The following is a 26,069-nucleotide window of genomic DNA, read 5'->3' on the forward strand; positions in this document are numbered from 1 at the left end:
ATATCACCTGGAATCTTAATTTATTTTCCATTTTTTTTAATTAGTGTCCATAATGCTGTTGGTTGACCATCATTTTTTGATAAACTGTCCAGAAGAAAAAATAAAAAATCAATTTGGCAACCCTAGCCTGGATGAAGTCGCCTGCGCACACCAAATAAAAAAAAAATGAACTGGCTAAGGCCTTAGAAGATGGGTAACCCCTTTAAACTGAACAACTACTCTTCCAAGATTAATGTCAGGGATAGAATTTGCCGAACATCCAATATAAAAGCTTGTAAAATAAAGATGATCACAGAACAAGATTCTGTTTGCTTTTATTATTTCAAATCTCAAGACAAAGATGTAATAAAGTACAATTCCACAAAAACAATTCCACAAGCATAGTAAAATGTCCGGTCTAGACGTATCAATATATGTCATATATCTTTGTATCAACAGCAAAGGTCAGAACAGACATATCGAACAGTGTAAAATACTATTTGTGAACAATGGACTAGATTTTGCTTTTCTGGACTAAATATATCTCATTTTTTTCTCTTTCGAAGAGGCAGTGACAAGAAATGTAGGAATGTTTTCAGCTGAATGCAGTGTCGCTCTGAGCTACAGGTATTGCTACTCCGTGTGTCAGCGTGGTCGGTTATTGCTAAGCTTTTCGGCGATCTTCTGTAACTCCAGGTCCATAATAGCCAGATTCTCCAATTCCTTCTTCTGCGGAGATAACAGAAAAGATTTATATATAAGCCATGTATATAATATCACGCAGCAAGAGATTATAGTGTGGGCTCTAGGCTGTCAGCACCAGGTAGGTATATAAAGCACAGTTTATACATGATGGCGTACACATTCCCTATGGCTCCATTTAGCAGAACCATAATAACTTTGGGGGGAGATTCATGAAACTGTATAAAAATAATATAAAAACCTCTTTGTTGCCTGTAGTAACCAATCACAGCTCAGATTTCATTTTTTTTATCGTGGTTTAGCCAAGAAAGCTGCATTGTGATTGGTTGCTATGGGCAACAAATATGGTTTCATAAATCTGGCCTACTCTGTGCCACCCTACTGAGCCCTCTGTGCCTTTTTTTCAATATAGCACGTGTTAAAACATATCAACGATCTTTCCTGAGGGATCCATACTGAAGCACCTGCTCGCTCTAACTACTTGATTGATTCCATCACTCGATGGATTCTTTCTCCGACTGTGTCTATAATGGAGACAGGAAGACTCTGAATTTCAATAATATCCCAGGGCAGAGGAGCAGTTAGTGTAATGGATGTTCAATATGTATTAAAGTGCATCTACGGTATCACTGTCTTTCAGGAGCCCATTGTTGCATTCTTACAGCAGTGATCCATGATATTATTATTATTATTTATTATCATAGCGCCATTTATTCCATGGCACTTTACATGTGAGGAGGGGTATATATAATACATACAAGTACAGTAATCTTAAACAATACAAGTCACGACTGGCACAGGATGAGAGAGGACCCTGTCCGCGAGGGCTCACAATTTACAAGGGATGGGTGAGGATACAGTAGGCGAGGGTAGAGCTGGTCATGCAGCGGTTTGGTGGATCGGTGGTTACTGCAAGTTATAGGCTTGTCGGAAGAGGTAGATCTTCAAGTTCATTTTGAAGGTTTCCATGGTAGGCAAGAGTCTGATATGTTGTGGTAGAGAGTTCCAGAGTAGGGGGGATGCGCGGGAGAAATCTTGTATGCGATTGTGGGAAGAGGAGATAAGAGGGGAGTACAGAAGGAGATCTTGTGAGGATCGGAGGTTTCGTGCAGGTAAGTACCGGTGACTAGGTCACAGATGTACGGAGGACTCAGATTGTGGATGGCCTTGTATGTCATGGTTAGGGTTTTGAACTGGAGTCTTTGGGTAATGGGGAGCCAGTGCAGGGATTGACAGAGGGGAGAGACCAGGGCATAGTGGGGGGACAGGTGGATTAGTCGGGCAGCAGAGTTAAGAATAGATTGGAGGGGTGCGAGAGTGTTAGAGGGGAGGACACAGAGCAGGAGGTTGTAGTAGTCAAGGCAGGAGATGATGAGGGCATGGACTAGGGTTTTTGCAGATTTTTGTTTGAGGAATGTACGGATCCGTGAAATATTTTTGAGTTGAAGTCGGCAAGAAGTGGAAAGGGCTTGGATATGTGGTTTGAAAGAGAGATCAGTGTCAAGGATAACCCAAAGGCAGCGAGCTTGTTTGACTGGAGAGAGTGGGCAGCCGTTTACTTTAATGGATAGGTCCGTTGGGGGGGTCACATGAGATGGGCGAAAGATGATTAATTCTGTTTTGTCCATATTAAGTTTTAGAAATCTAGCGGAGAAGAAGGATGAAATAGCAGACAGACATTGAGGGATTCTGTTTAGTAGGGAGGTGATATCTGGTCCAGAGATGTAGATCTGTGTGTCATCACCATTGAGATGATACTGAAAGCCATGAGATTCTATGAGCTGTCCGAGGCCGAAGGTGTAAACGGAGAAGAGCAGGGGTCCTAGGACTGAACCTTGCGGGACTCCGACGGATAGGGGGCGCGGTGAGGAGGTGGTGTGTGAATGGGAGTCGCTGAATGTCCGGTCTACTAGGTATGACGCAATCCAAGATAGGGCCAAGTCTGTGATACCAAGAGATGAGAGGGTCTGTAGTAATAGGGAATGGCCCACTGTGTCAAAGGCAGAGGACAGGTCCAGGAGGAGTAGGACAGAGTAGTGTCGCTTGGCCTTGGCGGCTAGTAGGTCATTGGTGACCTTAGGGCAGTTTCAGTGGAGTGGTGTGGCCGGAAACCGGATTGCAAGTGGTCAAGGAGGGAGCAAGAAGAGAGGTGGGAGGATAGTTCAAGATGGACGTGTTGTTCCAGTAGTTTTGAGGCATAGGGGAGAAGTGATATAGGGCGATTGCTATATACAGAGGATGGGTCAAGAGAGGGCTTTTTGAGGATAGGTGTGATTGAGGCATGTTTAAAGCTTGAGGGGAAAACACCAGTTAGTGATAGGTTGAAGAGGTGGGTAAGGGTTGGGATGAAGACTGTGGTGAGGTTTGGGATGAAGTGGGATGGGATCGGGTCAAGTGCACAGGTAGTGAGATGTGATCTTGAGAGTAGAGTGGAGAGTCGATCTTCTGTAATGGTGGAGAAGTTGGTTTTGGGGGAGGAGAGCAGGGCAGGTAGGAGGAAGGGCACTGGGGGTTGTTGACCAAAACTGTCTCTGATGTTATCAATCTTCTCCTTGAAAAATGAGGCAAAGTCTTCAGCTAAGATGAGTGGAGAGGGAGGAGGTGCTGGGGGGCGGAGGAGAGAATTGAAAGTGTTGAATAACTGTTTAGGGTTGTGAGACAGGGAGGATATGAGAGATGAGAAGTAGGTTTGTTTTGCTGCAGCGAGTGTGGCCTTGAAAGTAGTGAGGGACTGTTTGTGATGAAGTCCTCATTGGAGTGGGATTTTTTCCATCTCCGCTCAGCAGCCCTGGAAGCCCGCCTCAGTTCTTTGGTCATACTGGTGTGCCAGGGCTGTCTGTTGATTTTGCGAGCTTTGGTATGTTTGAGAGGGGCAACTGATTCCAAAGCTACAGCTATTGTGGTGTTATATAGAGCGGCAGCGGCATCCGCATTGTGTAGGGAACTCATGTCTGTAAGAGGTAGGAGGGATTCAGAAAGTGAGTGTAGATCGAGGTGTTGAAGATTTCTGCAAGGGTGTGCGAGTTTTTTAGGTGGGGATTGTGGACCTGAGGAGGAGAGGGAAGAGAATGTAAGCAGGTTGTGGTCAGAGAGAAGAAGAGATGAGTTAGAGAGGCTAGATAGGGAGCAGAGGCGGGTGAAGATGAGGTCTAGAGTGTGGCCATCTTTGTGACTGGCTGCAGAAGACCATTGAGTGAGGACAAGGAAGGAAGTGAGAGACAGAAGTTTAGTGGCAGCTGAGAGGGAAGTGTCAATGGTGATGTTGAAGTTGCCCAAGATGATAGTGGGGATATCAGTGGAAAGGAAATGAAGTAGCCAGGTGGTGAAGTGGTCAAAGAAGGTGGTGGCTGACCCTGGAGGGCGGTATATGACAGCTAGTTGGAGGTTGGAGGGGGAGTAGATGCGCACAGAGTGCACCTCAAAGGAAGGGAGGGTAACAGAGGGCAGTTGTGGGATTGGGGTGAAGGAGCAGTTATCTGACAGGAGAAAACCAACTCCTCCACCATGCTTGCAGCTGGGGCGGGGGGTGTGGGAAAGGTGGAATCCACCATATGAGAGTGCAGCAGGAGAGGCTGTGCCAGAGGAGGTGAGCCAGGTTTCGGTGATGGCGATGAAGGAAAGTTTGTTAGTAATAAAAAGATCATGGATGAAAGAAAGTTTGTTGCAGACAGAGCGAGCGTTCATAATGAGCGTATTCATTACAATGGGGGAACCTGTGAATAAAGTAGGGGAGTTCTTACTCATGGAAGCTTGCAGTAACATAGTAACATAGTTATTAAGGTTGAAAGGAGACTTTAAGTCCATCTAGTTCAACCCATATCCTATCCTAACTTGCCCTAACATGTTGATCCAGAGGAAGGCAAAAAAAACGCATGTGGCAAACAGTAAGCTTCACATTGGGGAAAAAAATTCCTTCCCGACTCCACATACGGCAATCAGACTAGCTCCCTGGATCAACGCATTATTAAGGTAACTAGTGTATATACCCTGTAATATTATACTTTTCAAGAAAGGCATCCAGTCCCTTCTTAAATTTTAGTAGGGAATCACTCATTACAACATCATATGGCAGAGAGTTCCATAGTCTCACTGCTCTTACAGTAAAGAATCCGCATCTGTGAGTATGCTTAAACCTTCTTTCCTCCAGACGTAGAGGATGCCCCCTTGTCCCCGTCACAGGTCTAAGAGTAAAAAGATCATTAGAAAGGTCTTTGTACTGTCCCCGCATATATTTATACATTGTAATAAGATCACCCCAAGCCTTCGATTCTCCAAACTAAATAACCCCATGTGTAATAACCTGTCTTGGTATTGCAGACCCCCCAGTTCCCTAATAACCTTGGTCGCTCTTCTCTGCACCCACTCCAGTTCAGCTATGTCTTTCTTATACACCGGAGACCAGAACTGTACACAGTATTCTAAGTGTGGTCGCACTAGTGACTTATATAGAGGTAAAATTATGTTCTCCTCATGAGCATCTATGCCTCTTTTAATGCATCCCATTATTTTATTTGCCTTTGCAGCAGCTGCCTGACACTGGCCACTAAATGTGAGTTTGTCGTCCACCCATACACCCAGGTCTTTTTCAGTGACTGTTTTGCCCAGTGTTTTACAATTAAGCACATAATTATACATCTTGTTCGTTCTACCCAAGTGCATGACCTTACATTTATCCCCATTAAAGCTCATTTGCCATTTATCAGCCCAAGCTTCTAGTTTACATAAATCCTCCTGTAATATAAAATTGTCCTCCTCTGTATTGATTACCCTGCAGAGTTTAGTGTCATCTGCAAATATTGAAATTCTACTCTCTATGCCCCCTACAAGGTCATTAATAAATATGTTAAAAAGAAGCGGGCCCAAAACTGACCTCTGTGGTACCCCACTGCTAACCGTGACCCAGTCCGAGTGTGCTCCATTAATAACCACCCTTTGTTTCCTATCCCTGAGTCAGCTCTTAACCCACCTACACATATCTTCCCCTATCCCCATTGTTCTCATTTTATGTATCAACCTTTTGTGTGGCACTGTATCAAAAGCTTTTGAAAAGTCCATGTACACCACGTCCACTGCATTCCCTTGGTCCAGTCCGGAACTTACCTCTTCATAAAAGCTTATCAGATTAGTCTGACCGGAACGGTCCCTTGTAAACCCATGTTGATATTGGGTCATAAGGTTATTCTTCTCCAGATACTCCAGTATAGTATCTCTTAGAAAACCCTCCAGGATTTTACCCACAGTTGAGGTTAAACTTACTGGCCTATAATTTCCAAGTTCAGTTTTGTCCCCTTTTTGAATATTTTGCACCATATTTGCTATACGCCAGTCCTGTGGTACAGACCCTGTTATTATGGAATCTTTAAAGATTAAAAATAATGGTCTATCTATGACTGTGCTTAATTCCTGCAGTACTCGTGGGTGTATCCCATCCAGGCCCGGGGATTTGTCAATTTTAGTGATTTTTAGACGCCGCCGTACTTCCTGCTGGGTTAAGCAGGTGACATTTAACGGAGAATTTTTATCCCTGATCATGTTATCCGTCATGGGATTTTCTTGTGTAAATACTGTTGAAAACAAGTCATTTAGCATATTGGCTTTTTCCTCATCCTCATCCACCATTTCACCCAGACTATTTTTAAGGGGGCCAACACTATCATTTTTTAGTTTCTTACTATTTATGTAGTTAACGAATATTTTGGGATTATTTTTACTTTCTCTGGCAATGAGTCTCTCTGTCTCAATCTTTGCTGTTTTGATTTGCTTTTTACAGAATTTATTTAATCTTCTGTATTTAGTTAATGCCTCATCACTACCTACTTGCTTTAATTCTCTAAATGCTTTATTTTTATCTCTTATTGCGCCCCTTACAGCTCTATTTAGCCATAGTGGTTTCCTCCTATTTCTCGCATGTTTATTCCCATACGGTATATATTGTGCATAGGTCCTATTCAGGATGCTAATAAACGTCTCCCATTTTCTTTGTGTATCTTTATGTCTCAGGATATCGTCCCAGTTAATTGCACCAAGATCATCTCTCATCCGTTGGAAATTTGCCTTCCTGAAGTTTAGTGTCCTTGTAACCCCTCTACTACACATCTTATTAAAGGATACATGAAAACTTATTAATTTGTGATCACTATTACCCAAGTGACCCTCAACCCTTACATTTGATATGCGGTCTGGCCTGTTGGTTAATATTCGGTCTAGCAGTGCCCCCCCTCTTGTTGGGTCCTGAACCAGTTGTGAAAGGTAATTGTCTCTCATCGTTGTCAGAAACCTATTACCTTTGCTGGAACTGCAGGTTTCGGTTCCCCAATGTATTTCAGGGTAGTTGAAGTCCCCCATAATAATGACTTCTCCTTGAGTCGCAGCTTCATCTATTTGCTTTATGAGGATATTCTCTGTAGCTTCCATTATTTTTGGAGACTTATAACAAACCCCTATCAGTAATTTATTATTTTTCCCCCCTCCCCTTATCTCTACCCACAGGGACTCTACATTTCCATTAGATTCATATATATTATCACGAAGGATGGGTTTTAAGGATGATTTTACATATAAACACACGCCTCCCCCTCGCTTATTTGTACGGTCATTTCTGAACAGACTATAGCCCTGTAAATTAACCGCCCAGTCAAGGCTCTCGTCCAGCCAGAAGTCTGCCATTAATCTCCCTCAGTTGACCAAGTATCACAGACTCCGGATTGAGAAGTTAAGCCTGAGGCTGTGTGCCCACGATGCATTTTGTTAAGCGTTTCCGCAGCGTTTGAGCCGGATCAGACGCTGCAGAAACGCTTAAAAGATGCATCAAATTAATTAGCATGCGTTTTTGGTTTTTTGTGCCAATGCATGCGTTTTTAACCGCTCATGAATCGCTTAGCGGCTAAAAACGCAGCATGCTCATTAATTCCCACATTGCTCAGCGTTTTTAGCCATCCCCAATGATCCCAGAAATCGCGTGCCAAAAAACGCGTCAAAAATCGCGCAAAAAACACGCGGAAAAAGATGCGCGTTTTCTGGGAAGGGGATCCTTTTCCTGAGCGTTTAAAAACGCTAGCGTGGGCACACAGCCTTAAAGAGAATCTGTTACTAGGTCTTTGATACTCCATCTGACAGCAGCATAATGTAGGAGCAGAGATCCTGATTCCATTGATGTATCACTTACTGAGCTGCTTGCTGTCATTTTGATAAAATCCCTATTTTATCTGCAGCAGTTCTCTTGAATGCTGAGCTCTGTATAACCCCACCCACACCTCTCATTGGCACAAAAAGCTGCCACTCAGTGGTAGGACTGTCATTAGAGGACTAATAAACCTGTTGCTATGTAGTTATCAATATTCATGAGCTCTGTTCTGTATAACACCATACAGAACAGAGCTCATGAATATTGACAACTACATAGCAACAGGTTTATTAGTCCTCTAATGATAATCTCCTGCTGAATCAGGATCTCTGTCTCTACATAATGCTATAGCTAGATTAGGTGGCAAAAATTTGGTGACAGATTACCTTTAGGCTATGTGCCCACAGTAGCGTTTTAAACCTGACACAAAGCCGGACTACTTCACAGAAACCGCGCGTTTTTTCTGTGCGTTTTTTTGCGCGTTTTCCGCATGTTTTTTGCACAAAAAACGGGCGTTTTTTATGCGGTTTTTTCCGTGCGTCTTCTGGGCCCATAGGAAAAGCTAAAAACGCGAAATAAGCCACAAAATTAATGAACATGCTGCGTTTTTTTACCGCTAAGCGTTTCCTTAGCGGTAAAAAACGCATCAATTGGCACAAAAAGGGCAAAATGCATTAAAATTAATGGGATGCTTATTTTAAGCGTTTTTGAAGCGGTTTGACCCTGAAAAATGCTTAAAAAATGCTTAAAAAAACGCAACGTGGGCACACAGCCTTAAAATGATAAGGCTCCAGGCTAAACAGGTAAAGTATGCGGTACTTGAATACTACAATCAATGTCAATTTTAATCACAAGACAGAGATACATACTTTTAACAGCGTATACTGAGAAGAGATTCACTATTCTACTACAAAGACCCCATGGTTTACATAACACAACCTGTTAATTAATGAGGACTTGTCATACATATGTCATTTTTTTAGCCTGGCGTAAATGCTGCTGTTTTCCTGATTCTGGAATTGTTTTCCTTTTGTTCCTGTGCCTCTCCATTGCTGAGATATGGCCTCCTCTTCCCTGCATGTAAATTTAGTCTTTTTAGACAACTTGGCGTGTTCCTGAAGAATAAGCCCACAGAAAAAAGTTGAGGACCACACCCACTTGGCTAAAAAAAAAGAAACAAAGACCAGATTTCCATACAAGGAAAAGGAAGCCAAAACCTTTTGAATGGAGATGTGCAGGAACAAAAGAAAATTAAGGTCAGAAACGGGCGACCTGTGGCATTTACCACTATTCCAAAGACCTAGGCAAATTAGATTGTAAGCCCCAATGGGGACAGCGAGGATAATGTCTGTAAATAAATAATAATAGTTTAAAAAAAAGGCAAATTTATGACTAGCGATAGGTCCTCTTTAAAAGTTATGTTTTCATTATATAAAAAATGAGCAATTATTGCGATATTAGAGGAGATGTCCGGATTGAGAAAAACATGGCTCCTGTCTCACCAAATGGCATCTCTCCTACCCACGGGTTGTGTCGGGTATTGCAGCTCAGCTTCACTGAAGTAAATGGAGCTGGGCGGCAATGCCACACGCCATCTGTGCGGTTTGTAGAAGAAAACCGGGATTTCTAAAACATTGCTCACATTATCTGGAATTTCTATGTCAAATTTTACAGTTAAAAGCAAATGTCATTAGGAGTCTCTGGTCATCTTAAATTTTAGTGGACAACTAATTCTAACTTTGGAGAAATGATGACACCAAAAGACAGCCATTGGATGTTACATAAAGAATTTAAAAAAAAACAGCACATCTAAGGACAAATGGCCGTGGCTCAAGGCTACTGCCACCAGGCTTAGACGAGATAGTAGCTCGATACCTAATCTCTTACCTAGCTGTGCTAACAAATCTATGGTCAATGACAAATAGCATTACTGTTCCTTTTTCTTTCCCAATTTTTTTTTTTTTAATTCGCATTGGTTTTCATTTTAGTGCTTGCCTTTATGTCATTTTAACAATATTTTGAGACTATTTTGTTAATTCTGTTTTTTCGGCCATAATTTAGGAAATTTATCCAGAGTACATAAATTGCCTAAGGACGGGTGCAAACGAGCGTATTTTCAATCTGTGTGCGATCTGAAAAAACATCAGATTGCATGCTGACCAATGTTGACTATAGTACTGAGGGAAAAAAAAATCACTGCATACCTGAGGTTGATCTGATATTCGGATCGCACTGAGCCATGCAAGTCAATGAGTGTTGTGTACAACATCGGACTGCACTTGGAAGACATCCGAGTCCAGTCCAATTTCCGTGCGCTGACATAATGGAAGATGATGGAGACATGTTTTCCTCATCCGAGAGAATCGGATCAAACTCTGATTAGAGTTTGAACAGGGCATCATTGGCATAATAGACCCGATTCTCTTGGACGAGAGAATCTACGTCCGTCTGCCTCTGCCCTTACAACCACAGTATCTTCAGGCAACATACCCATAGAAACCAGTTTTTCTTCAGGTTTTCAGAACTGCCAAGGAAGACACAGTGTCAGCTGTCTGTAAGAGTCCCCATAGCTTCATGGATCCATAGGCCTCTGCGTGTAGTAGGAACGTAATGGCCCCAGTCAGGGAGCGTCATACTATGATTCTAATCAACATTCATCTCTATTTTTTACTGTCACATCACTCAAAATTTGCAAATCTGCATTTAGATAGACAACTTTTTAAAAGGAGTAGATTTTTTACCTCATCTTCAGTTAATGGTCGGCTTCGTTCATTATAATGACGCTTTTTTATTTCTCCTGAATCATAGAAATCCGGAAACTCTACTGATTTTTTCTTATAATTCAGTAGCTGTGCCAGTTCATCCATTCTGTCATATTGTCTTTTTTCTTCAAGCTTTGGGATTTTGAGTGGATTCCTCTTTTCACCATATTCATGATTTATGTCATCAGGGAATTGTTTTTTCCCCCATAAATCATAATCGTCATATTCTGGAAACAGGTTTTTGGTTTGCAAACTTCTCTTTCTCTCTTCTTCGCTGTTATCATTGTTCTCAAAATATCTGCTCTTCCACCTGAAAGGGTCATCGGAAAAAGCATATTTGCTGAATGACCTTGTTTCTTCTTCAGAATGATGCCTCTTGTACTTGTCATTACCGGGGTAAGTTGGTTCATCTGCATTTTTTTCATTATAATGCCTTATGTTTGGCTTATAAGATAACTCTGGAAAATATCTTTGCCTGTTCCCCACCATTTCATCCCCTAAATATTGTCTCTTGTCTTCCTGTTTTTCTTCGTCACTGTCCTGTAGATGGTGTTTCAGTTTCTTGTAGAGTTCCTGCTTTTCTAGTCTGTCATCTCTATGGCGTTTTGCAATATCTTCATTGCTTTCTTCACTGTCCTCATTGCTTTCTTTATAATGTGGTTGTGCATGTTTCTGACTTGGCCACCTCTTAATTTCTAGATGATGTCTGTCTTCATAATGATGTCCCATTAATTCTCTCTCATTGCTTTCATCATTGGCGTCATGATTGTCTTTCTCTTCGTCGCTGCCTTGGTAATGGTATCTCTTTTCTCTTGACTCTTCGGAACTTTCTCTCTCGTGGTGTGCCCTCCTCTTATAACTATTTTTTGGGTGATTCTTGAAAAAGTCTTGATCGTAGTTTGATTTTTGTCCCCTGTAGTGGAATGAATCTTCATCTGAAGGAGGATGATGCCTTTGTTCTTCTTCAAGACTTCTCTTCTGTTCATAATCAAGTAATGTTTGGACAAAGTCATCATGCTTTGGATAATAACTTCTTTTTCTTTCTTCTTCCTTTTCATCAGATTCTTCGGAAAGTTCATCAGAGTGAGCTGAAAGGTATTTATCCGAGTGGAAAAGTGGTTCTTTCAGAATTTGGTTTATGGGGTGTCTCTTCATGATTTCTTCTAAATGGTTTGGTTCCTCATCTTCTTCTGAGAATTCTTCCACACTTTTAGCTGTCTGATGAACTTTTTTGTCAAAAATATCATGTTTTACCTCATGCGAATCATCATGATGATATTTGCCCTTTTTTTCCATTTCCTCTATCTCATTATGGTTTTTGTGATCTCCTCTTTCTTCATCATCCCCATCTTCATCATCATCATGAATCATGCCCCTTTCTTTGGAGTGTCCAGTGCTCTCTTGTTTAGCTTCTACATGTTTCTTTTCTTCTTCTTTTCCCTCTAAGCTTTCATCTTCTGCATGGTGCTTTTTCTCTTCTTTTTCTTCTTCTGGTAAAACTCGACTTTGCTTTACTTCTTCATTTCTTTCATGTTGGTGTTCATCCATCTTGCCAAAATCTTTGACGTTTCTTACTTCATACTCCTTCTGTTCGTCCTCTTTTTCATCCAACCTTTGTGGACTACCTAAAAGAAAAGTTTTGAAATACTTCAATTAATATTTGCTCAGTGTCTCTCTAATACAACTTATTGATATTTTGGATTTCTACTATGGAATCAATAGTCTTCTTTACATTTTACTCTAAAGCTAATGCCCTATAAGTTAGTTTAGGAGAGATTTCTCCGAAATAATGATCGGGCATAAGTGCCCTTGTATTGTGAGTGCTCTGTGCAACTTTAACTAACAGAAGATATAAACCGTATTCTCCACTGTTATGGGAGCATCTCTGACAAGTGTGCTTTGCATCTGGTATTATAAGATTTTTATATAGATTTTGTTTCCTCCAAAAGAACCAAAACATTAAGAATCTGTTTTGATTTTTTTTTTAAATGTGTTTCTAGCTAAATAAAATATATGGAGAAAATGTCAGTGATAAAAGTCCCATCTATATTCTTATTCCCTGTCCCAATTTTTTAGGAGCCAAGGTCGACAATTTGTCAAGTTGGCCACTATTGCTCTTTAAAGGTCAGAAATGCTTCCCTTCTACTGTTTGACAAGAGTTAATTTGATTGATGAAATCCCTCTCTAAATAAAAGTTAAAAAAACACCATCATAGACTTTTTCGGTAAAAATGACAAAACAAAATGCCTAAAATAAAATAAAAAAAAAAAGAATTACAAATGTTTTATATTTATATATTTAATTCAGATTATAATATCCTATTAATTGTATCTCAAACGAGTATTCCTTTTTCAACCATTGATGGCTGAGATGGGAATACCTGTCAGTAACCAAACATGGGGAGTAGGGTGATGTTAGCATGACTTTTTATTTTCTTCATTTACAATCTTCTAAATGGCGAAAAATAATTTTGCCTGGTTGGACAATACTTTAAAGGGGTATTACCATCTTGTATATTTAAGGAACATCCAAAGAATATGCCATACATTTATAGTAGATGCAGAACCCACTAATGGGATATCTTGAAAATAGGGCTCTGATGGGCTGCTGTAGGAGCTGCGCGGCCACACAGGGGCCCGAGAGTTAAGGGGGACCTATGATGAGCTATTGGGCCCATATTTTATTCTTAAACAGGGGTCCTCTTCTGTCTGTGTCCATTTCTTGGCTGCTGTCAGTGAAGAGGGTGGCCATATTTCCCATTCATTTCTATGGGAATACCAAGAACTTCTCCACTAAAAGCAGTGCACAATGGGGCCCTGCTCTTGATATCGATGCAGGTCCTTTTGGTGGCATCTGCATCTATTATACATTTCTTTCATATCTGTGAATATGCCATAAAGGTACAAGATGAAAATAACCTTTGAAAGCAATCCTAATGTCTCTCTCTCTCTCATCAGTTCTACAACGGATCCGCCATCCGTCCTTTTGGCGGATTATGACTGATGCAAAAAACTGAAGTGTGAAAGAGGCCTAATGAGAAATAACCGGATATTTTTCATATAGATGTTTATGATTCAAATAATTGCTTTCATTAGAGCCTATTGCAAACCCACACATGGACAGAAAAAAACCGTAAAAAAAAAAGGGCTATAAAAAATAATATTTTGCTACTGAGCCCTGAAATATTAAAGGAGATTTCCTGCATGTTTGTTTTCAGTGTTTTCTCTATATTATCATACAGATGTGAAGGCTACGATGAGTTGCAAAGGATTCCGGGAAACTAATAAACCACTTGATAAACAGCATATAATAAATCTGTAACTCATCCATCCACATCTGTGACAATAACACTGCCTGAAAAAATATCGGTGCTTGTACCAATCCACTAGACAGAAGAGCTGTTATCTGTAATGAAAACACCCTCTTTTATTCCTGCCTGTGCAAAAAAGGAAATATATGCAGGGTACAGCATTATTTATCCTGCAGTCTACTGTCAGAGTAGGTTATTAAAGGGTTTATCCGGGACTTTTTTTTTGCTATGGGCCTGAAAACTAACAGGCAGGTAGTTGCTAACTACCTGCCTGTTCTATCCGTTGCCGCCTCTGAGTGGTCACTGACCGCTCCTGCCGGCGGATCTGCTCAGCGTCAACAAAGCAGCTCTTCCTCTTCCAGTCTGCTCCGTTGATAAGGCGTGACTGCCAATATTATGTTGACTGACAGTGGGCTCCCCGCAGTTATGCAGCTGGCTGTCAATTAGCATGCCATCTGCAGTCATGCCACATCAACAGAAAAGAATGGAAAAGAAGCCACTGCTCTGTCGATGTGATGTCAACGGAAGCCGCTGAAGCGCTAATTTTAGACTTAAAGGGAATCTGTCACCAAGAATTTGCTACCTCATCTGAGAACAGCAGTAGGAAAGAGACCCTGATTCCAACGATGTATCACTTAGCTTACTGGGTTCAGTAGCTGTGACACGTTCAGTGTTGTTAGATATAGCATGAAGCAGAGCTCAGAAATTTGCCACCGGCGACACCATGCTCATGTACATTGTCTGTCGGCAACTGCTTATCAGAGGAGGGGGCGTGGTCAGACCACTTGGCAAGAGGTAGCTAGTCCAGGCAGTAGTAATCTCCTGGTGATAAAACATTATCGAACAGCACACAACCTAATAAGTGACACATCCTGAAATCTGTGTCTCAACCCCTAAATCATGTTGTCCTCCGAATACACAGGTTCTCTTTAACAAAGTTGAATACTTCAGCCCAAACAAACAGATTTGTCCCAGTTTGTGCCTGAATCTGGGGGCGGCTGCGTCTCCTGAATACAGCATGAAATTTTACTCTTCACTCTGAGCTATCAAAGCGCAGAAAATCCTATTTTTAGCCATGCGAAATGTGGCAAACTTGTGTAACACTGTAAAAGTGAAGGAGTATACAAGAATATTATTTTATGTTACTTATATTGATTTCAACATTTTGATCCTTTTGGCTCATAATGGGTCAGCAGGGTTTCATTTTCTTACTGGACTGAATAGCAGGTTACCCTACTCTGACCATTAAATACTAGCCCTGCAACTTTCTGATACTGGATTTCCAGTGAGAAGAGTGGAGATTTTTAATATCTGGGCGTGAAATCAACATTTTCATTCACTAAGAGCAAATGTCGATGTTGAAAATAATTATTAATTTAAACATAAATTATATTAAATAGCTGCATAACCAGTTGTACATTTACCTATTGGCAGTACAACATGGAATAATATATTCAAAGAAATGCTGTAGACATTCGCAAACATGATAGGGTTAATCAGTGGTCAGCCTCATTTTTTCCTTTTTTTGCAAATTAATGCATGATCAGAAATATAGCATGCAAACTTCCAAGGCTCATCTATACACAAATAGGAAGACAAAAAGCCCTCAGGTGGGATCCCATTCTATGGGGTTGTCCGGTTTAAAATGAAAAGTCTCCAGTTACTGTGTGTGACTGCAGACTTCTGAATCCCCCCACTACACGCACTGTACGCTGCGAGGATTTGCCGGTTTCTGAGCCATGATCGGCAGTGATGCCATGCGTTATGCATACTCCCGGGCAGAAGCCATCTAGTGGGCACGGCCTCGCTCCATACACTTGTATTGTGATGCAGGAAGGCTAGTTAAAAAAGCTGCCAGCCCGGCAACTGACTTTGGTGCGCATGACGCCGGTATATAACATCAATGTCATGAGCCGATGCATCCGTGCCACAAGTGAAGCAGGAAAAGGATGCTGCTGGACTCTGGACAGGTAAGAAGAATCTTTTTTTTTTATTTTAATTAATTACAGAATCAAGGGGAGACATATGGGGCCCAGGATATGACATTACATGAGACCCAGAATGAAACATTATATGGGGCCCAGGATAGTAGACATTATTACAGGAAGGAGCCCAGGATAGGGCACATAATTACTGTATATAATACACCATGATTAAGACCTAGAGTCGAAATGCGTTGGATTATGCTGCTATGTGTGTTATGCTGCTAAGTGCTTCTTTTGTATTGAACACAAGCTTTGTTCTGATTTTATGATGTGAATAAAAGTTACTTTTTAAGCAATCAAGATTTCCTGTGGATCCTGCTTGAATTCACCTGCTTTTTGATTATCTCCTCCGTGGCTGCTCAGCCCAGTCCGTGCAGGATCAAGAACTTGGAACTATGACTAATATGGGTGAGCTGATGAATTTCCATTTTTTTTAATAATTACTGTATGGACGCAAGAGTGAGGAACATAGACTATTACTTTACGGTGGCAAGTGGGAGATATAAATACTGTATGGGCCAATTAGGGGACATTATTACTGCTGTAATATATTTAATGTTGAGGATATTGTTTTCCATTGGGGGAACAAAAGGGTGATCCTGTTACTGTGCAGGATGGCACAATGTCACTTTTTTCTTCATCTGGTGCAGTGTAGAAGTTGGGGGGAAAAGGTGGGGAATGTGTTCGAGGAGTGATCAGTTATAGACGACTGTGTCTTATTTTCTGCAGAGACGAGTCCTGGCTGGAAAAAGTGATGGCGGTCTGCGCTGGATGAAAACGTAAAGTTAATTGAATTATAGATGTCACTGATAAGTCACTTTATTACATGTACACTCACTTACTGTCACATGCCCCATCCTGAGTGACACGGCCAGCCGGCCGGTAACTAATACAACAGGACGCGGCACGTGTAATTGTCCTATGTGAAGCGGCCCGCAGGCCGGTAACTAATACAATAAGACAAGGGAATAGGGGAAACCTGGGTAACAATAACAATGGTGGACCTGCGATAGGGAACGGGGAAGTGGAGACCTCCTGCACTCCCCTGAGTCAGTGTCTCTACACTCCTAGCATTCCCTAGGCCGATTCCACATCGGGCGCCGCTCAGGATACCTTTAAACCCTAGCTCGCCCTCCACCTAAACCCTCACTAGTGATGAGGACGGTGCGGAAACTAATCCCACCACTGCACTAAACACGCATAAGGAAAAGTTACAAAACAGGGGACCACCACTTAGCTTTGCTCTGTTGCTTACGCTCCCAGCAACAGAGCCCACCACCTGCGTGCATCTTTTCCTCCGACCGGATCCAACACCATAGTGCAGCCTTGGAGCAAACAGAGTCCACCACCTGCATGTAGCTGTCCACAAAACAGAGTCCAACAAATGAGTCCAGCTTTTCTGCCAAAGAGTCCAACATTTTGAGTCCAGCTTTCAAGCAACTGAATCCAGCATCCTGAGTGCAGCTCTACACCATAGCTGCCAATCCAACAAGCCATGCAAGAACTCCTTGCTGACACCATAGCTGCAGCTCCACCAAGCCATGCCAGCCCTCCTTGCAGACACCATAGCTGACACTCCAGGACTCTCACTGAGCTGCCCGTGACTCTCCTTCAGCTCCATTCTTCACCCAAGCTTGCTTGCAAATGAGGAACTATCACCAACAGTGATTAACACACCTGATACTCTTTTATAGAGCAATCACACCTATTACATAATCACGTGCACAAACTAAGGTAACCAGAGTGCAATGACCCTAATGGCCACCGGGGGGGAAAACTACAACTGAAATCACCATAGTGCAATGACCCTAATGGCCACCGGGGGCAAAACCACCTTTAGCACACAGCCAAAGGAAAAAAAAAAAAGGTTACTTTGTGCATTTAATCTGTCAGATCCAACCTGGATCGTGACACTTACACTATATAGTATATACAGAGCTCCTGTGTATAATGTCACTGGTAATCTCTGTATTATGTGTACACTGACACTATATACAGAGCTCCCATGTATAATGTCACTGTATTACCTGTACACTATACACGATATAAAAAGCTCCTGTGTATAATGTCACTGGTGATCATTGTATTACCTGTATACTGACACTATATACAGAGCTCCTGTATATAATGTCACTGATGATCACTGTATTATCTGTACATTGACACTATATACAAAGCTCTTGTGTATAATGTCACTGGTAATCTCTGTATTAACTGTTCACTGACATTATGTACAGATCTCATGTGTATAATGTCACTGGTGAACACTGCATTACCTGTACACTGACACCACATACAGATCTCCTGTAAACAATGTCACTGGTGATCCCTGTATTACATGTACACTATACACGGTATACAGAGCTCCTGTGCATAATGTCACTGGTGATCCCTGTATTACGTGTACACTATACACTGTATACAGAGCTCCTGTGTATAATGTCAGTGGTGATCACTGTACTATCTTTACACTGACACTATATACAAAGCTTCTGTTTATAATGTCACTGGTGATACTTGTATTACCTGTACACTGACACTATATACAGAGCTCCTGTATATAATGTCACTGGTGATCTCTTCATTACCTGTATATTGACACTATATAAAGAATAAAGAGCTCCTGTGTATAATGTCACCTGTGATCACTGTATTACCTGTACACTACACACTATATACAGAGCTCCAGTGTATAACGTTACTGGTGATACCTGTATTACCTGTACACTGACACTATAGACAGAGCTCCTGTGCATAATGACACTGATGGTAATATTAGCGTTATGAGTATTGTGGTTTTTATTAGTGACCGAATGCTAAAATGCTGATCATTATGTGGTAGAAATATGTGGGCCAGTCTTGCTGTGTCAATATTTGTCCTTTGTATGTTGTATTGTTCGGTTACCATGTGGTGGTAATATATGGTCTGGTCATCATGTGGTGGTATTTGTCCCCTGTATGTGGTATTATTCAATCACTATGTGGTGGTAATATGTGGTCTAGTCATAGATGCTGATAGTGTCGAAAGCAGTGATGAAGCAGAGAGTGTCAGTTGACACTCCCTCTCCCATCACTCTCTCTCTGCTTGTGACTCAGAAGTGGAGCAGATGAGACTGAAGCAGAGCCTGGAGCAGCTGTCACGGGGGCTAAGTTCAACTAAGGCTGAAAGACCCGGGGCCCCTGTGGTGTCCCTTTACTAGGGGAAACCCTGTCTGACCCTCAACCCAGGGTTTTTGCTGAAGGTGCAAATGCCTGAGCCTCCGACCTTTCCTTATCTCCTGCTCAGCCCTGCACTTAACCCTCCACCCTCCACCCAGTGAGAAGTCACCACCAAAGCTCCCACACAAATAATGACAGACAGGGAGAACTTAAACTGCACTGCGCCGCACACACACAGGAATAAACAGTAATGTGAACAGGGCACAACTAAACACAAATATGGGAAGGAGAAAGGATAACGACGGATCATACGACACCAGATATGAATCTCTCTCTCTTGAACACCTCCACTCCAGACCGGAACCACTTGGTATGAAACACAAGCTATAATCGGCGACGCCCATAGGCCAGTATGACTATTTAAAGACCGTGGGCGTGACTAACCATCCAACCTGGTCTCCAGCAGGATTAACCCCCGAGAGCCTGAAGATCAGGCCGGCGCCACTGAGGCTATAGTGGCTGGAGGTGGAACTACCTTTGCCTGCCGGATGCTGTGGTGTGAACAGCGTCCGACATGACAGTACCCCGTCTTCTACGAGGGACCCCAGGGCCCTCAAGACTCATAGGACCCGGCTTGTCCGGATGACGACGGTGAAAAGAACTGACCAGCCGATCCGCATGTATGTCTGAGGCTGGAACCCAAGACCTCTCCTCTGGACCATACCCCCGCCAGTGCACCAAATACTGAAGAGTACGGCGTACTACTCGAGAGTCCACTACCTTGGCGACCTCGAACTCTAACTCGCCATCCACCATGACTGGAGGTGGCATCGGCGTTGTGTCCACAGAGCCTACCACCTTTTTCAATAAAGCCCTGTGAAACACGTTGTGTATCTTGTACACTGCGGGAAGTTCCAACCGATAAGCCACTGGGTTAATGATGGCAGAAATCCTAAAAGGCCCAATAAACCTTGGACCCAGTTTTAAAGAAGGGATTTTGAGTTTTATGTTCTTCGTAGCTAACCACACCCATTCACCCACACACAGGTCCGGACCTGGCACGCGTCTACTGTCAGCCACCCGTTTGTACCTGGCACTCATGCTCAACAAACGCTGTTTCACCCGCCTCCAGACTGATGACAATTGGGCTCCTAGCTGATCCTCCTCCGGGACACCCCCGGAGTCACCCTGACGTAAGGTACAAAACTGAGGATGTTGACCGTACACACAAAAGAATGGAGACTCTCCTGATGACTCTTGGCGGTGATTATTTAATGCGAATTCGGCCAGAGGAAGGAAAGTAGACCACTCCTCCTGGTTGTCGGACACAAAGCATCGTAAATACTGTTCAAGATTTTGGTTCATGCGCTCAGTTTGTCCATTAGACTGTGGATGAAACGCCGATGAATGTGACAACTTGATCCCCAACCTTGAGCAAAAAGCTTTCCAAAACCTCGCCACAAATTGCGTACCCCTATCAGATACTATGTCAGACGGTATTCCGTGGAGTCTGACCACCTCCTTCACAAATACCTGAGCCAACGTCTTAGCATTGGGCAAAGAGGACAACGCCACAAAATGCGCCATCTTTGAAAAACGGTCAACCACCACCAGGATGACCGTGTTCCCTGCCGAGGCTGGCAAGTCAGTGATAAAATCCATGGAGATTTCTGTCCATGGCCTATTGGGTACCCCCAGAGGCTGTAGCGTGCCAGCAGGACGGGTTCGGGGTGACTTAGCCCTAGCGCACGTGATGCAAGCTGCCACGTACGAGACCACGTCCTGCCGGATTTTGGGCCACCAGAAACGACGCGATACCAGCTCTAAGGTGCCCTTCACCCCTGGGTGACCAGCCAGTACCGAATCGTGGTGTTCCTTCAACACCTTAGGCCGAAGATGCAGGGGTACAAATGATTTGTTGGCGGGAAGTCCTGGTGGTACCTCCTCTTGGGCCTCGGCAATCTCCGCCTCTACCTCAGTCGTGAGAGCCGAGACCACTACCCCTTTCTGGAGGATGGGTACCGGCTCTTCCCGAGGTTCTCCCCCCGGAAAACACCTAGACAAAGCATCCGCCTTGGTGTTTTTAGCCCCGGGACGGTACGTCACAAGAAAATTGAAACGAGTAAAAAACAATGCCCAGCGAGCCTGCCTAGGAGACAGACGCTTGGCCGACTCCAGGTAGAGCAGATTCTTATGGTCGGTGATAACTGTGACCTGGTGAGCCGCCCCCTCCAAGAAGTGTCGCCATTCCTCAAAAGCCAGTTTGATGGCCAACAACTCCCTGTTGCCGATATCATAATTCCGTTCGGCCGGCGACAACTTCTTGGAGAAGTAGGCGCATGGATGCATCTCGCTCAAGGACGAGCCTTGAGACAGTACTGCCCCCACTCCCACCTCCGACGCATCAACCTCTACCACAAAAGGTTTAGACACGTCTGGTTGCACCAGAATGGGGGCTGAAGCAAAACTATTCTTCAGACGCTCAAATGCACGTATAGCCACCTCAGGCCAGTTCGCCAGATCGGCACCCTTTTTTGTCATGTCCGTGAGCGGTTTGGCGACAGTCGAAAAGTGTTTTATAAATTTCCTATAATAATTCGCAAACCCCAGGAACCGCTGGAGTGCTTTCAGACTCTCCGGCCTCTCCCATTGCAACACCGCTTGCACCTTAGCGGTGTCCATTTTAAAACCAGCTGCGGACACAATATATCCCAAAAAGGGCAACTCCTGGACAAAAAATAAACATTTTTCCAGCTTAGCATAGAGCTGGTTCTCCCGGAGCAACTGTAACACCTGCCTAACATGCTGCAAATGAGTGTCCCGATCGCTAGAATAAATGAGGATATCATCCAGGTATACAATCACAAATCTCCCCAGGACATGAGCAAAGACATCATTAATAAAATGTTGGAAAACGGCAGGCGCGGTGGTCAACCCAAACGGCATAACCAGACTCTCAAAATGACCCTCAGGAGTGTTAAACGCCGTCTTCCACTCATCCCCCTGACGGACCCTTATGAGGTTATACGCCCCCCTGAGGTCCAGCTTGGAAAACCATTTTGCCCCCGCTACCTGGTTGAACAAATCCGGGATCAACGGCATTGGGTAGGGATCACGGATAGTAATCTGGTTTAACTCTCGGAAATCCAGACACGGGCGTAACCCCCCATCTTTCTTCTTAATGAAGAAAAACCCCGCGGCTACAGGCGAGGACGAAGGCCGGATGTGACCTTTGCTCAGACTCTCCGCGATGTAGTCTTTCAGAGCTTGTCTCTCAGGACCAGAAATATTAAACATCCTGGCCTTAGGTAATTTGGCCCCGGGTTTTAGCCTAATAGCACAGTCATAGGCTCTATGTGGAGGCAGTTCTGAGCAACCCTTCTCAGAGAAAACATCCGCGAAATCCTGCAAAGCCTCCGGCAGGCTGGGCGTCACGGCGGACACACATGTGGCCAAGCAATTGTCTTGGCAGAAACCACTCCATTGTACTATGTCCTGAGTTTTCCAATCAATTACCGGGTTGTGCCTGGACAGCCATGGAAAACCCAGGACCATTTGAGCTGGGAGATTACGGAGGACCCTACATGTAACCGACTCAGAATGTAGGACCCCAATGTGGAGTTTCACCTCTGCCACAAACTCAGTAATCTCCCCTTGAGGGAGGGGAACAGCATTAATGGTCACCACCTGTATGGGGTGAGGAAGTTTTTCAATCTTAAACCCGGCGGTGTGTGCAAACTCCTCATCTATGAGATTGGTGGCGGAACCGCTATCCACAAACACTGATATAGGTAGCTCTCTGCCGGCGACAATAACCTTGGCAGGGAGCATACATTGAGATACCATCATGGAGGATATGCATACGCTCAGTTGGGTCTCCTCCATACCCTCTGAGCTTAACAGTTTTCCGCCGGTGTGACCCTCTTAGGTAGTACCGGGCAAACGTTAACATAATGACCACCTTTACCACAGTAGAAACATGCTCCGGACTTCCGGACTCCCGGAGCGCGAGGCCGAACCTGTGCCACGCCAGCAATCTGCATAGGTTCAGGGGACTCATCTACTTCAACCACACCTGCACCTCTGTTTTCCCCCAGAGGTAGCGTCTCCTGTGCCCCCTGACGAAAACGGCGATCAATACGTATCACCAAACTCATGGCAGACTCCAATGATGCCGGAGTCTCATACATCAGGAGGGCTTGTTTCACCCTCCCTGATACCCCATGAATAAACTGGCTCCGCAGTGCTGGGTCATTCCACTGTGTGTCTACAGCCCAGCGGCGAAATTCCGAACAATAGTCTTCTGCCAAGCGCTCCCCCTGGCGGAGGGCGCGGATTTTAGATTCCGCTAGAGCCAGTCGGTCAGGGTCATCGTAAATGAGCCCGAGGGCAGAAAAAACATTATCGACCGAATGAAATGTAGCAGAGTCAGGTGGTAAGGAAAATGCCCATGCTTGGGGGTCACCACTCAGTAATGACAACACCAGCCCTACTCGCTGGGCCTCATTACCTGAGGATATTGGCCGCATGCGGAAGTATAATTTGCAGGCCTCCCGAAATACGACAAATTTGCTGCGATCGCCTGAAAATCGTTCTGGCAGCGGAAACTTCGGCTCTGCACCGATACCTGCAGATGCCGTTTGCACCTTTGCTACTACCAGGCCATGCTGCTGAACTGCCCCATTCAACTCGGAGACCTGTATGGACAGCGCCGCCAACTGGCGGGTTATGGAATCTAATGGATCCATGGACTCCTGAAAAATGTGGGCCGATTATAATGTCACGGGGGCTAAGTTCAACTAAGGCTGAAAGACCCGGGGCCCCTGTGGTGTCCCTTTACTAGGGGAAACCCTGTCTGACCCTCAACCCAGGGTTTTTGCTGAAGGTGCAAATGCCTGAGCCTCCGACCTTTCCTTATCTCCTGCTCAGCCCTGCACTTAACCCTCCACCCTCCACCCAGTGAGAAGTCACCACCAAAGCTCCCACACAAATAATGACAGACAGGGAGAACTTAAACTGCACTGCGCCGCACACACACAGGAATAAACAGTAATGTGAACAGGGCACAACTAAACACAAATATGGGAAGGAGAAAGGATAACGACGGATCATACGACACCAGATATGAATCTCTCTCTCTTGAACACCTCCACTCCAGACCGGAACCACTTGGTATGAAACACAAGCTATAATCGGCGACGCCCATAGGCCAGTATGACTATTTAAAGACCGTGGGCGTGACTAACCATCCAACCTGGTCTCCAGCAGGATTAACCCCCGAGAGCCTGAAGATCAGGCCGGCGCCACTGAGGCTATAGTGGCTGGAGGTGGAACTACCTTTGCCTGCCGGATGCTGTGGTGTGAACAGCGTCCGACATGACAGCAGCGTGGGGAACGAGCAGAGGTAAGTAGTGTGTGTGTCTTCATTAATGTGTGTCTATTATACTGTGTATGTATGCATTATAGTATGTGTGTATGCATTATACTGTGTGTGGGGGGCTGCACTATACTGTGTGTGAGGGGTTGCATTATACTGTGTGCAGGGGGATTGCATTATACTGTGTGTGGGGGCTGCATTATACTGTGCAGGGGGATTGCATTATACTGTGTGTGTGAGCAGCATTATATGGTGTGTGCATGCATTATAGTTTGTGTGGGGGCTGCATTATACTGTGTGTGGGGGTGTGGGGGCTGCATTATACTGTGAGTGGGGGAGACTGCATTATACTGTGTGTGGGGACTGCACTATACTGTGTCTGTGGGGGGCTGTATTATACTGTAAGTGGGTGGCACCTGCATTATACTGTGAGTGGGGGGTGGCTGCATTAAACTGTGCGTGTTTGGGCTGCATCATACTGTGAGTGGTGGGGGACTGCATTATACTATGTGAGTGTGAATGTGTGCTGCATTATACAGTGTGTATGTGTAGTGAGGGCTGCATTATACTGTGTGTGTGTGTGTGTGTGTGGTGGGGGCTGCATTATACTGTGTGTGTGTTTGTGTGAGGTGGGGGCTGCATTATACTGTGTGTGTGGGGTGCATTATACTTTGGGGGGCTGCATTATACTGTGTGTGGGGGCTGCATTATACTATGTGTGTGTTTGTGATGGGGCTGCATTATACTGTGTGTAGTGGGGGCTGCATTATACCGTGTGTGTTGTTGGGGGCTGTATTATTCTGTGTGGGGGGGCTGCATTATACTCTGGGGGTTGCATTATACTGTATATGTGTGGGGGGGCTGCCTTCTGCTCTATGAGGGGGCTGCATTATGCATTATGCTCTATGACGGGGCTGCAGTATGGTATGAGGGGGGCTGCAATATACTCTTATCAAGGACCATAGGGAGTGCATTATACTATATATACTATATGGAACCTGCATTATACTGTATTCAGGACGGTCTGTCCCCATCATTCTTCTTCAGGCGGGTGTAAAGAAACTCGGGAACAAACGTCGAACGACTTCAATCATGTTGATCACGCTCATTTAACGGCCTGAACTCAGCGCATGTAAATACAACCAAAATGTTTCGGTGTGGTGGTGCAATATGGGAGCATTTGGGGCTCCAATTTAAACTTTTGCCCAGGGTCCTACTTTGTCTAAAACCGGCCCTGCTTGTATGTGGTATAATTCGATCACTATTTGGTGGAAATATATGGTGGTCATGGTGTGGCAGTATTTTGCACATATTTGGCCTATGATTGCTGAGGCCAAAGTTTAGGTGCATGAGACAGTTGAGGTGGCAGATGGAAGAGTGCTTGTCGTTTCTAATTTGAGCAAGTTCATTTAGTACTAATTTTAAAAACTTGTAGAATATCCTTTAATACCATTCATCATAGTAAGAAGTGAGTGACAGGGACTGGAACAACATGCACTAGACTGGAGGCAATGAGACTGTACATGAAGGTACATGCAGGGCAAGAAGGGGAAACCGCTTTTACTTTTAGCTCCTATTACTTGTATTTTGTAGTTGAGGAAAGTGTGTGTGAAAATGAGTGTGGTTTAAAAAATGGGCTCGGTTTTAAAATGGGCATGGCTTCTTTACAATA

General features: G+C 44.0%; 1 protein-coding gene across 1 annotated transcript in view; it reads right to left on the reverse strand.

Annotated features, from left to right (window-relative positions):
• Positions 1–298: 298 nt before the first annotated feature.
• CHGB (chromogranin B) overlaps positions 299–26,069 on the reverse strand; it is a 58,441-nt gene continuing 32,670 nt past the window's right edge. The window contains exons 4-5 of the mRNA XM_073553879.1: positions 10,546–12,191; positions 299–708 (exon numbers count right to left, since the gene is read on the reverse strand). Coding sequence (XP_073409980.1) covers positions 625–708; positions 10,546–12,191 — 1,730 coding nt within the window. The 3' untranslated portion in view covers positions 299–624. The remainder of the gene's footprint in view (positions 709–10,545; positions 12,192–26,069) is intronic.

The sequence above is a fragment of the Dendrobates tinctorius genome, unplaced genomic scaffold (assembly GCF_039654945.1).
Source record: "Dendrobates tinctorius isolate UK_male_01 unplaced genomic scaffold, ASM3965494v1 ptg000203l, whole genome shotgun sequence".
NCBI classification, from domain to species: domain Eukaryota; kingdom Metazoa; phylum Chordata; class Amphibia; order Anura; family Dendrobatidae; genus Dendrobates; species Dendrobates tinctorius.